At 32.1% G+C, this 13,325-nt stretch overlaps 2 protein-coding genes across 3 annotated transcripts; one reads left to right on the forward strand and one right to left on the reverse strand.

Annotated features, from left to right (window-relative positions):
• Positions 1 to 5,607: 5,607 nt before the first annotated feature.
• On the reverse strand, positions 5,608 to 7,193 carry LOC139902018 (gamma-glutamylcyclotransferase 2-2-like). The gene is made up of 4 exons (XM_071884674.1): positions 7,120 to 7,193; positions 6,732 to 6,803; positions 6,577 to 6,656; positions 5,608 to 6,090 (listed from the first exon to the last, which is right to left on the reverse strand). Exons 1-4 carry the CDS (start codon positions 7,191 to 7,193, stop codon positions 5,906 to 5,908), a joined length of 411 nt encoding a protein of 136 aa, XP_071740775.1. The 3' UTR covers positions 5,608 to 5,905.
• An 895-nt stretch (positions 7,194 to 8,088) lies between these two features.
• Positions 8,089 to 13,168, forward strand: LOC139898502 (uncharacterized). 2 transcript variants are annotated; one of them, XM_071881246.1, is made up of 9 exons: positions 8,089 to 9,149; positions 9,802 to 9,908; positions 10,056 to 10,449; positions 10,552 to 10,689; positions 11,021 to 11,130; positions 11,265 to 11,595; positions 11,688 to 11,768; positions 11,969 to 12,069; positions 12,558 to 13,168. In XM_071881246.1, the coding sequence occupies exons 1-9, from the start codon at positions 8,112 to 8,114 to the stop codon at positions 13,027 to 13,029; spliced, it is 2,772 nt and encodes a 923-aa protein (XP_071737347.1). In that variant the 5' UTR covers positions 8,089 to 8,111; the 3' UTR covers positions 13,030 to 13,168. The 2 variants fall into 2 exon arrangements, with proteins under 2 accessions (XP_071737347.1, XP_071737348.1); XM_071881247.1 differs by having other exon boundaries at positions 10,639 to 10,689.
• The last annotated feature ends 157 nt before the right edge of the window (positions 13,169 to 13,325 follow it).

The raw sequence follows: 13,325 nt of genomic DNA on the forward strand, positions 1-13,325 counted from the left end.
ATATTATCTTGAATCAATCCACGACCCAGTGTATACGTATCTCAGTATTGATCACAACTCAAACTATATATATTTTGGAATCAACCTCAACCCTGTATAGCTAACTCCAACATTCACATATAGAGTGTCTATGGTTGTTCCGAAATATATATAGATGTGTCGACATGATAGGTCAAAACATTGTATACGTGTCTATGGTATCTCAAGATTACATAATATACAATACAAGTTGATTAAGTTATGGTTGGAATAGATTTTTTACCAATTTTCACGTAGCTAAAATGAGAAAAATTATCCAATCTTGTTTTACCCATAACTTCTTCATTTTAAATCCGTTTTGAGTGAATCAAATTGCTATGGTTTCATATTGAACTCTATTTTATGAATCTAAATAGAAAAAGTATAGGTTTATAGTCGGAAAAATAAGTTACAAGTCATTTTTGTAAAGGTAATCATTTCAGTCGAAAGAACGACGTCTAGATGACCATTTTAGAAAACATACTTCCACTTTGAGTTTAACCATAATTTTTGGATATAGTTTCATGTTCATAATAAAAATCATTTTCCCAGAATAACAACTTTTAAATCAAAGTTTATCATAGTTTTTAATTAACTAACCCAAAACAGCTCGCGGTGTTACTACGACGGCGTAAATTCGGTTTTACGGTGTTTTTCGTGTTTCCAGGTTTTAAATTATTAAGTTAGCATATCATATAGATATAGAACATTTGTTTAGTTGATTTTAAAAGTCAAGTTAGAAGGATTAACTTATATTTGAGAACAAGTTTAGAATTAACTAAACTATGTTCTAGTGATTACAAGTTTAAACCTTCGAATAAGATAGCTTTATATGTATGAATCGAATGATGTTATGAACATCATTACTACCTCAAGTTCCTTGGATAAACCTACTGGAAATGAGAAAAATAGATCTAGCTTCAAAGGATCCTTGGATGGCTTGAAAGTTCTTGAAGCAGAATCATGACACGAAAACAATTTCAAGTAAGATTTCCACTCGAAATAAGATTGTTATAGTTATAGAAATTGAATTAAAGTTTGAATATGATTATTACCTTGTATTAGAAAGATAACCTACTATAAGTAACAAAGGTTTCTTGATCTTGGATGATTACTTGGAATGGATTTAGAAAACTTGGAAGTAAACTTGCAATCTTGGAAGTATTCTTGATTTTATGAAACTAGAACTTTTGGAATTTAAGAAGAACACTTAGAACTTGAAGATAGAACTTGAGAGAGATCAATTAGATGAAGAAAATTGAAGAATGAAAGTGTTTGTAGGTATTTTTGGTCGTGGGTGTATGGATTAGATATAAAGGATATGTAATTTTGTTTTCATGTAAATAAGTCATGAATGATTACTCATATTTTTGTAATTTTATGAGATATTTCATGCTAGTTGCTAAATGATGGTTCCCACATGTGTTAGGTGACTCACATGGGCTGCTAAGAGCTGATCATTGGAGTGTATATACCAATAGTACATACATCTAAAAGCTATGTATTGTACGAGTACGAATACGGGTGCATACGAGTAGAATTGTTGATGAAACTGAACGAGGATGTAATTGTAAGCATTTTTGTTAAGTAGAAGTATTTTGATAATTGTCTTGAATTCTTTCAAAAGTGTATGAATACATATTAAAACACTACATGTATATACATTTTAACTGAGTTGTTAAGTCATCGTTAGTCGTTACATGTAAATGTTGTTTTGAAACCTTTAGGTTAACGATCTTGTTGAATGTTGTTAACCCATTGTTTATTATAACAAATGAGATGTTAAATTGTTATATTATCATGATATTATGATATATAATATATCTTAGTATGATATATATACAGTTAAATGTCGTTACAACGATAATCGTTACATATATGTCTCGTTTCGAAATCATTAAGTTAGTAGTCTTATTTTTACATATGTATTTCATTGTTAATACACTTAATAATATATTTACTTATCATTTAACATAATTAACCAAGTGTATCAATATCTTAATATGATTCATATGTACCTAGTAAGACGTTGTTATAACGATAATCGTTATATATATCGTTTTCGAGTTTCTTAAATTAATAGTCTCATTTTTATGTATATAACTCATTGTTAAAATACCTAATGAGATACATACTTATAATAAAATTATGTTAACTATATATATAACCATATATATGTCATCGTAAAGTTTTTACAAGTTTTAACGTTCGTGAATCACCGGTCAACTTGGGTGGTCAATTGTCTATATGAAACCTATTTCAATTAATCAAGTCTTAACAAGTTTGATTGCTTAACATGTTGGAAACACTTAATCATGTAAATAACAATTTCATTTAATATATATATATAAACATAGAAAAGTTCGGGTCACTACAATAACTGTTAAATTTAAGGTTTCTTCAAATCCTGATTTGTTCATGTGTTGTTATTAATGTCTTTGTTAGTTCTCTTTTCTTTATTTTTTCGAGGAATGCTCCTACTGTTAGGGATGGCAATGGATGTTCCATCCATGGATATCCATCTGATCTGATCCATTCGTAGTGGATATGGATGATGTAAATATACGAATAATGGATATGGATATGGATTATCTAAATATTTCGTGGATCGAATATGGATGACAATTTATCATCAATGGATATATTCATTACCACCCGAAAGACATCTATATATATATATATATATATATATATATATATATATATATATATATATATACATCTTCTTACTAAAATCTTTCATCTTCTTTCATCTTCTTACTAAAATCTGAGTCTACTTGTAAGAATCAAGTGATTCTTGTCATCCTTGATCTACCAACTAGATTGGTGTGAAACCTTGGCTTTGACAGTTTTATACAACTTGATTCTTGCAGTCATTGGAGTAGTCTAGAAGGTACTCTTTTAGACATTATTATTTTGTTCTGTTAAGTCCGTTTTATTTCTTTCTTGTATGTTTCTTGTTATCTACTAACATTAAAAGGTTGCTTGACTTATAAACAATTGATTTGGAATTGGTAATTTGCACGGAGTAATTTCTAAGCTGCTCTATCTCGTCTTTGTTTAGTGTTTTTATTGAATATTTGATTGATCTATTATCATGAGTGACAGTGACTCGGTTCGCATTTTCCGTTCGCGTTTTCGGTGCGTTTTCACTTCATGTTTTCGATTTGCGTTTTCGATTCAATTTTTCGTTTCGCGTTTACGCTTTGAGTTTTTGATTCGCGTTTTGATTCGTATTTTCGTTTCACATTTTTGTTTCGCGTTTTCGATTTGCGTTATCGTTTCATGTTTTCGTTTCGCGTTTTCATCTCTTATTTACGATTCACGTATTTGAAAATAAAAACACTAATCTGAAAAATATAACTTGAAACTTAAAATTGAAACGCGAGTCTGAAAATTAAAATGAAAATGTAACATTTTTTTGCATAACTTTTTAGTTATTTTATAACAAGGAATTCAATTTCATTCCATGTTAATAAAAAACGCATTTTTCACATTCGATGGAATTTATCAATTCAATTTCTTTCGAAGTCCAATTCCTTAAATATATTTTATTCCTTTCAAAAATGTTCTTTCAACCAAACGAGCCTAAAGAATTAGAATAGATAAAAAAAAATTTAACTAGTAATTGGGTCTGGACCGCTTCGTTGGCCGTGTTGCTACGTGCGGTATTTTATCATCTAGAAAACTTTAGATTTTCCTTTAAAATATTTTTTAATTATTAATGTTAAATGAGATTTTAAAATACAGTTAATCCTAACAAACACGCGTAATTTAATTTTGAATAGTTTAACCCATCAAACCCACTTAGTATAGTTGATTAAAATGTTTGCATGAAAGGATTAATTGTTAATAATAATCGTTACGTATAACTCGTTTATGTACGTTAAAAACATATAATAGAGTTATCGGTAAAAAGATCTTAAATAATATATAATTATAAAATTAAGTCGTTAAGAAAATCCTATTTAATTAATATATGAAAAAGAAAATCAATTAATATACTTAAATATATAAATTATTAACTTTAATTATTATTATTATTATTATTATTATTATTATTATTATTATTATTATTATTATTATTAGTATTATTATTATTATTATTATTATTATTATTATTATTATTATTATTATTATTATTATAATTATATTGTTAATTATTATATATTTCGTTTCGATTAACATTTAGTTATTAAAAAAGATAAAGGGTTAAGTCTACCAAATAGTTTTATACTTTTATTTTTGTTTCAATGTAGGCTATATACTCAAGAAAAATCAATGTACGTCACATACTTTCAAAAAGTGATTTAATGTAGGCTATTGGTGACCGGTTACCTGTGTGTGCACTCCCTGGGGCTACAGATGTTAACAAGAAGCATTCATAGATAGATTTGATTAGAGTTTTAGGTTACTGATTACTCCTTCAAGCTTCGTGTTGCATCAGATCGTGTTAAAATTCAACTTTGAACAGCAGATCGATAAGTCAAAGTTTATGAGATTTTGGTCAACAATTCAATTGGATCATTTCTAGAATTTCTAGGTCTTGATTTTAGTTCACGGGCGTTGGGTAATAGAATAAGAACAACTTTCATTAAGAAATTGTATTCTAAAAATGCCTAAATGTTAATGTCCGTTAGCCTGAGGGGTTGTACACGCGGGTAACCAGTCACCAATACCTACACTAGAACACTTTTTGAAAGTATGTGACATACACTGATATTTTTCTTGGTATATAGTCTACATTAGAAAAAAAATAAAAGTATAAAACTATTTGGTAGGCTTAACTCAAAAACAAATAACAAAATGGAGTTTATGTCTATAGTAACTTTTGGCCAATCAAATTGGAGATACATGTACATGATTTGAGTGTGTTTGTTTACCTCTCAATGAAATGGTTCAAGCTTAATGTTGAACCATTCATCATTAGCGCGTTTGTTTCTGATTTTTGAATGATTAATAATGTTGAAAACCATTCGGTGTTGGAATTATCTTTTGACCATTAACCACAAAATTAATATTTTTTTTTTTTTTTGAATTATCATAAAAATACTTATTAAATAACTATATTGTAGTTATTATTTTTGTCAAAGGTTAATAATGTAATTTTACATCATTTACATTATTCGCATAAAATGTTTATCAAACAGTTTATTTTAATAAATTTCATTCAGAACTTTTGAATCATTCAGAACCTTTAAATCATTCAAAATATGAATAATTCAGCGTTAAATTATTTAATTTTATCAAACAAACCTTTAAAATTAAAGGGGTATAGTAATGAAGTTCGGTGGTAATGTTCACAACAAAAAGTTAGATCGGTGGTCCAATGGAGTATTGTTGAGCACAGGTGTGTGTGAGTGTCTGATTATTTGCTAGTTGAACAAAAAAATAAAAATAAAAATCAAAGTTTGATTTCGTCGAGCACATGGTCAAACTGGCCCCGGTATGTGTATAACTTTGGTTGATATTTTTGATATAATAACAAAGATTACAGACCACTATACACAGTTAGTACAGATACTACAGCAAGGCGGTCCACAAACCGCTTGGTGCCTATGACACCACCGTAACAATGAGGTGGTCCAGATTGAAGCATATGGTGTCGGCCAGGCGGTACCTCTAGAGCCACGATCAGCTATGGACCAAAAAGTCATTAGCTAATGGTGGAACCTTGCATATATATGATTCAGAAGAAAACATTATGAACTTGGATAAGTGTTACAACTTTATACTTGAAATATGATGATCATCTGATTCTATTGCCTACAATATAATGAACGTTTAAAGGTTCAGTTAACAGAGTAAAAAAGGGAGTAATTATGCTTCTAGTGTTGTCTTATTGGCAGCCGATTCAATAGAGTTAAGTAAACATGGTTATTGCAGTCTATGTGTCCATAGCAATTGGTTCTGCGAAGTGCATCAGTTTATGAGGCGACATCGGGGATTTTGGTTTATTAGAAGGACCCGTTAATCTACTGCTGCCGTTCTCTTTTGGTACTCCAAGATCTTTGATTTCGAGTACTTTTCTGACTTCATTTGCCAACTCTATCACCATGTCATCTTCATGACCTGTTTTATTTTACATGTCAGGGTTTGTTACTTATATCTCTAAGAGGTCAAAAAAACATAAGGTTCAATATGCTTTAAGATAATGATGAATTGATGATTGTTGGCAATAATGAAAAAAAAAAAAAATGGCAAGTAATCTTTATCCTGTTTTGGTCATCAAGAATGATAAACACGAATACTGTGGGGCAAAGTAATTGATGAAAACGGACAGGGACATATATTCAAATGGAGAATATTACCGGAAAAAAGTGACATGTCACATCCCTACTGATAACAATGGACCATGAATTGATTCCAGAAAAGATATGCATAGATGTTGGAATTCCTATAATGGACCATTCGACTACAATTTGTGTGGGCCAAATAACTATATTCATTGTGGGTTTGAAGGGTTTGAAGGGTGCTTCTAAGTCTTTTTTTTTTTTTTTTTCCTTCAATACAAATCAAATTAATCCCATATTTGATGGTATCATAAAGTTAACTTACCAATATCAAACATTACCTTCTCTAGTGAGAATATATAGTCTCTGTTGTTTCCACAAGGACCAAAAGCAGTTGCAATTTGTCTGGCATTGTAGAGTAATGAGAAAACAGGTTGCACAAAGGTTTTATAATGATAAATATGGTAAAACATGTTTTACCTTGCCATATCATCCAAAGGTGCAGGCCCAAGGTAGTACTTATTTGATTCCTTGTCTGGAGTTGAAGTAAAGCTGTAGCAAGTAAAACATTTTAATTAATTTGACATGTTCTGTTTTGTGAGTCTTATTTTCTAAGACCATTCGTAACGGTGAGTGGCGTTTCTTTTGGTGTCACTTGCCTTTTTGCACTTTTTGGATGACTATGACGTGTTATTCGTTTGGGTGGAGTAGTGGTGGTGTTACTTTTTGGTGTTACTTTTGAGTATTGTGATGATGTGTTAAAATATAATTGAGTTAAGTATTAAAAGGGATAAAAATATTATTTTTAAATTATTAAAAAAATAAAAAAATAAAAAAAAGAAGAAACAGCCGTTGCTTGCTGTGTTACTTTCGTCCCGACGCCAAAGAGACGTCGTAAAGTAACGGCCCAATACAACTAAATGTGGCGTCTCTTATTGCCATGTAGGAAAGAAACGGGGTGTCTTGACACCCGTTACAAACCGCCTAAGGGACTTCTTCACATTACTATATATACTAATTATGGACAAAAGCCAAGCAAATCATTGGTCCACATGTCACCTCCACAACCTTCCCCATATTTTACGTTTTACATTTAAATCTATATCTGGTTCTTGGTCTCATATTCTAATGAAACAATAGTAGAAGGCAACATAGAATATGATATGACAACTTACACCATAACTCCTCAAAATTGTCAATTCTTCATTTTCTTCATTTGATTAATCTTATAACAGTTCACAATCAAACTCATGATTCTTATGCAAATCCTAGGTCTGGACAATCATTAGCATCAACTTTCAACTTCGAATTTGCTACTGATATAATATTCTTCGTTAGTCAAACAGAAAGTCAACCATCAGAGGTGTATGGAATGATTCAAGCATGTATAGATTGATATGGTTACAGAATCATGTTCATGATCATTTGTTCGGACTAAGTGAATCCAGAAATGAAGTTAAAACATCAAGTGATCGTTGAATTTTCGGATCTAAACTTTTTATCCACAAAGTGAAATTTAAAATTGGAACGATCCATTGATGTTCATGTTCAGAAGATGATGATCGAGTGTTTGTGGAAGCTTTTGGAACAACTTTCATGTAGATTTCGAGACCTCAAAGTGTTTAATTTTAAAATTCAGTTTTCGAGTTCATCCATGGCGGCTTCATGTTCATCATCTGATTTGATAATTTGTTCCTGAAATGATTAATGATCCTTGGCGAAACTGTTTACACGATGCATCATGAGTAGTTTGCAATCGATTTGTAAGCTTGCTTTTAAAATTGTGTTTGGCGTTGGTTGTGTTTCGTAATTACAAAATCATTATATATATTATATATACATCACATATTTTTGTTTACAATGGAAGCCTTCACGAAAGAGTTTGAACATCTCAAAATCCAACTCATAGATTTAAAAGCAGTCACAGACGACTTTAATGAATCCAAAGTTATCGGACATGGTGGTTTCGGGAAAGTGTATGAAGGGGAACTGACACACCATAAGGGGCAGAGCCTTGTTGCTATAAAGCGACTAGATCGTAAACATGGTCAAGGAGACCCTGAATTCTGGAAGGAGGTAATGATGCTCTCACGTTACTCACATCCAAATCTCATCTCCCTTCTTGGATACTGTGACGATGCTAACGAAAAGTTACTTGTGTACGAACACGCACTCAATGGAAGCCTAGATCGGCACTTAAGTTCTACTTCTCTCAGTTGGACACAACGTATCAGAATATGTCTTGATGCGGCAATTGGTCTATGTTACCTTCACGATGAAACAGGCACCCAGCAACGAGTTGTCCATCGAGATATTAAAAGTCCTAATATACTTCTCGATCGAGATTGGAATGCCAAAATTGCAGACATGGGACTGTCCAGAATAGGACCCGCCAATCAGGAGCACACGGCTGTTATCACCGAGGCTGTAGGTACCTTGGGGTACATAGATCCAATGTATCAAGAGTGGGGCATCCTAACCAAAGAGTCGGACGTCTACTCTTTTGGGGTTGTCTTATTTGAAGTGTTGTGTGGCAGACTATGCACCGTCAAAATGAATGGTGCATATCGTAGTTTAGTGCGTATGTGGAAAAAAAGCTACACAGATAAGGTGTTAAGCACAATCATCTTTAAGAATTATCTGATGATACCATTGGATTCGACTTGTTTGAAAACCTTTTCAGACATTGCCTTCCAATGTTTAAATGAGTTTCGTGAACATCGGCCAAAGATGTCTCGTGTTGTGCAACAACTAAAGACTGCACTTGTACATCAAGAGGGGATCCCAGAGAATTATGAAGAGATACTTAAGACTGCTGTATCTCCTATCGGCTTCAAATCCAGAGAGGAACTGAAAAAGCTTTTCTCCCAAGGGGTCCTCCTTGACGGGGGCAAAACGGTAATTTATTAATTTCTTTGATTACTTCATTTATATTTAAATTTTGTTTTCATTATATCTACTAGGTGAAGGAACTTAAAAAGCTTCTCTCTAGAGGTTATTGTTAAGTGTTAACGGGAACAACATAGAGGAATTAGGTTCAAATGAGTACTAAATTACGAATATACTTTTATACTACGAAAGTCAAAAACCATAAATCATTTTAATTGATCCGTTCTATGAAATGTTTACAACCCAAATGTGCACACACTTGCGTATGTGTACACGTTATTATTATACAAAATAAAGGCTTATTGGAAATAAAAGGTTAGGGGTAAGTATACCAATTAATCTCTCAAATTCACACATAGCTGCTTAGACTATCATTACAATAATAATTTGATATTGTAACGAATAATTATAAGGTCATTATGAAATTTATGATCGTAACACCATACGAGTCATTAATTTTTGGCTTGATCACTGACCACATTTGATTCATATAATTTTGTGAAAAGAGTTGATCCAAATGTATTAACCTTTTGATTCATTCATGCAATTGTGATAATTGCAAACTTAAAGTTACTGATCACATTTGATTCACAGTGTTCCGAATATTCCAACATTTACATTTTCAGCTAAGATGTGAGATTGTGTATGGATGTGTATGCAGTGCTTTTCGTTGAGTCGCAGTGGAGGACATCGTGAATTGATATCTATTGCAAAATGCTTTCGTTATACTGAAAATAAATCTGGATTTTCCACTTATTATAACTCAAGGTGATCATTCTGCATCCTACTATACTACTCGTTACTTTGTTTATAAATCGGTTTGAGATTGAATATCTATAATAATTTTATAAAGTGTAACGGTACAATAATAAACTGTTATCATTAGACAAGTTTGTTGTTTGGTTCATCATGTAGATTTCCAGTGGGGTGCTATAATACAAAAGGCAGATACCTCAACACAACAATCAGAACTCAATTCCTATCTCCAGGAATCGCTTACACGGTGAACCTGATCTTCAAATATCCATACATATTCGAGGACAAGGTGGTTGGGAAACAGGGATTTATAGCTCTCAGATACAGATTAGGAAAGGAGAAAAAAATATCAATTGTGCACCTTGCAGATAAGAGTGAAGAAGATTGGTTGATAGCAAGGTTGCATGAATTTACTAGCCCCCAGAGTGTTGTAGTTTTGGAATTTGAATTTGATAATTCCTTGGAGAGTTCAGCATTAGAAGGCTTTGAATTTGATGATTCCTTCGAGAATTTAGTATTAGAAGGCTTTGAATTTCAACCTGTGGAAATCAATGTAAGCTTGACAAAGAAATTTGGGTAATTTATTTCTCTTCAATATGCATGGGGTACGTCAATTAATTACCTGCAGATTGTTTATATATATATACATATATAGGTGGAGGATGTTGATCAATTAGAATTAGGTAAGTATCAAGAGATAGTAAAATCTGCAGAACCTGGTCTGATGTACAGATCCATGCAGGAACTCAAGATGCTTCTATCAAAAGGTGTTCTTGTTAACGGTGGCAACACGGTATATTTTTTTGCTAATGAATGCCACTGCCTCTTATTGAATAGTTTCGTTTTTACAGAGAGAACAAACAAAATATAAATTATGAAATAAAAATAAAAGCATATGTTTCTTGTTACATTAATTTTAAAATATTAATTAATATTAATAATATCGATGTTATAGATATTAAATATGTATGTGGAGTGGTTTGATACCTCCTCAAGGTTATTTTGCTGCTATTTAACGTTAACAGTAGTACCACAACCTCCTCCTCAAGGTTATTTTTTTTTACTGCATCAGCTTGTATATATAAATAATTCAAATTTATTATATTATTATTACTGGCATGTAGTGGTTCTATCTAACTGACAACGAACATCACTGTGAGATGATTTCCATCAAAGAATGTTTGATTCCAGATGCGACAAGCAATTACAGCTATCATACTGACATGAACTCAAGGTGAATTCTCCTCATGCTAATCAAACATTCATTTTTCTTAGACATGCATATAATAATTCATTCATTCATTAATAATAATTAATAATAATACAATACAATATTAGTAGTGCTTTATTCAGTTCTTCCTATTGCAGATTTCTAGTGGGCTATGCACTAACATCCAAATTTAAGTCGCATGTTAAAGCTCAATTCTTGTCTCCACATATTACATACACGGTCAACTTTGTCATTAAACCTGTATTTAGGTCCAAGTCAAAACACGCAATGATAAGAATGATGTACAAATTTGGACGAGAAAACAGAACCTTTAGTTTGTTCGTTGCCGATAAGAGAGAAGATGACTGGTGGATGTTGGAACTGTTTCAGTTTACTAGCCAAGGGACAACTGCTGATTTTGAAATTATCTTTGTAGTCAGTAATCCAGCTATAGTAGTCGAAGGCATTGAGTTTCAGCCTGTAGAAATTGTAAGCTTTCAATCAATCAATTACATGGATAAAAGAGGATTTTTTTTTTTCTTCCGTGGTCAACTAAAGTCCAATGTTTGTCTGTGTTATAGGTAGACAATCATGTTTTAAAGGAAGATCAGGTTCTAATACCTTCCCAAGGCACCCTAGGCCTAGGGAATCATGATCAAGAGGTAATTAATATTCATTTCATACATACACATTATCTGATGGTGTCATGATATAATAAGATAATTAAAAAATATTTAAGTATAGTTAGTTTGGGTCGCCTTGGTCATTTGTTTCCCATATTCATGGTTCCTCCTCTGGTTGAAAGAGAAAATGTTACAAAATCAATTACTTACACATGCGTCTATTTATTGCTTATTAGCAGTGGTATTTTCTTAATGGAAATGGGAAGAAATGTCTAATGTTATCCGCAAGAGCAGCTTGCACAACACGTTACCCGATATGGCAGTATTTACCCGAATCGAGGTTCTTTTTCTATCCTCAATATTCTATTCTGGTAGAATTTTATATACATCTTTTATATATCTCTGCAAGTACATGATGTCAATCCTTTTGTATCGACAAGGGGTTGCAACTCAATTAGTATGTTAGCAATTTGTTACTAATAGTTTACCCAACATAGGTTGGTTTGGGCTTGTAAGCAGCAGTAAGCCTTGACTAGATGTCATCGTTTCCGTCTATTTTTTCAGTAAATAAGTAGTCTGCAGTGATAAAAAAAACCATTAGATTTTCATCTTCTTTTTTTATTTAAATGGATTTCCGACTGGCTTTGCGAGCACAAGAGATTTTTCGTTAGATTTTTAGATGCAGAAATACCAAATGCCTAATAAGTCTAAAAATAAACAAGTAAAATCTCATATGCATGGCTTCTCTGGTGTTTCTATATTTCAATTATTACAAGAAATATGTTGTATTCCTAATATTCTGTATTGTCTTTTTCTATCTTATAACAGATTTGGAGAAACCATGGGATTTAAAGTCAATACCTACGAACTTCATATCACCAGAGAAATAAGTTGTAAAGTATTAGAATCTGAAACAGGATATGCAACTTACCTTGTCTACAAATTAGATTCGTGTGATCACCGATCACACAAGATTCCTGTGTGGGTGTGGGATGATGAAGTTGGTTTGAAACCATCGGAAGTTGACGATGATGATAAATGGTATATCTTTTTAGTTGCTCCACGAACACCAGTTATTGCTAACGGAACTATTGATCAAAATGCTACCAACCCGGCAAATAGACCAAAAATAAATGGTATTCCACAACAGAGGAGCAACGGTGGTTGGATGGAGGTACAAGTTTGGGAATTTCAAACACCATCTAACACCCACGAAATGATCCCTCTTCATCTTAAATTGTACGGTCCTAATTCACTTGTTGGGGTTACTATACAGGGCATTGAGTTTAGACCCGTATAATCAGTGGTTCTACTCTTTAAGATCCAGCAAACATGATTAATTGCGAACAAAATGAGTTTGTTTTCATTCTACATTTGTCTTTTCCTTTTCCTCCGTTTCATTTCATTTGTATGTAATGTATAACCTCTCGCCTTGGTGATGCTTTTGCCATCAAGTTTTATGATTGAAATAGAATTTTTATTAGCTGCAAATTCTTTTAACCAATTTTGACAAAATTTGATTATTTAGGCTTGAATTGTGAAATATGTACAGGCAGTAGATGTGGTAAAAATGGGTGGGTCGCAGAAAGGGTCAAA

Source organism: Rutidosis leptorrhynchoides, chromosome 3, assembly GCF_046630445.1.
Source record: "Rutidosis leptorrhynchoides isolate AG116_Rl617_1_P2 chromosome 3, CSIRO_AGI_Rlap_v1, whole genome shotgun sequence".
Taxonomy (NCBI): Eukaryota; Viridiplantae; Streptophyta; class Magnoliopsida; order Asterales; family Asteraceae; genus Rutidosis; species Rutidosis leptorrhynchoides.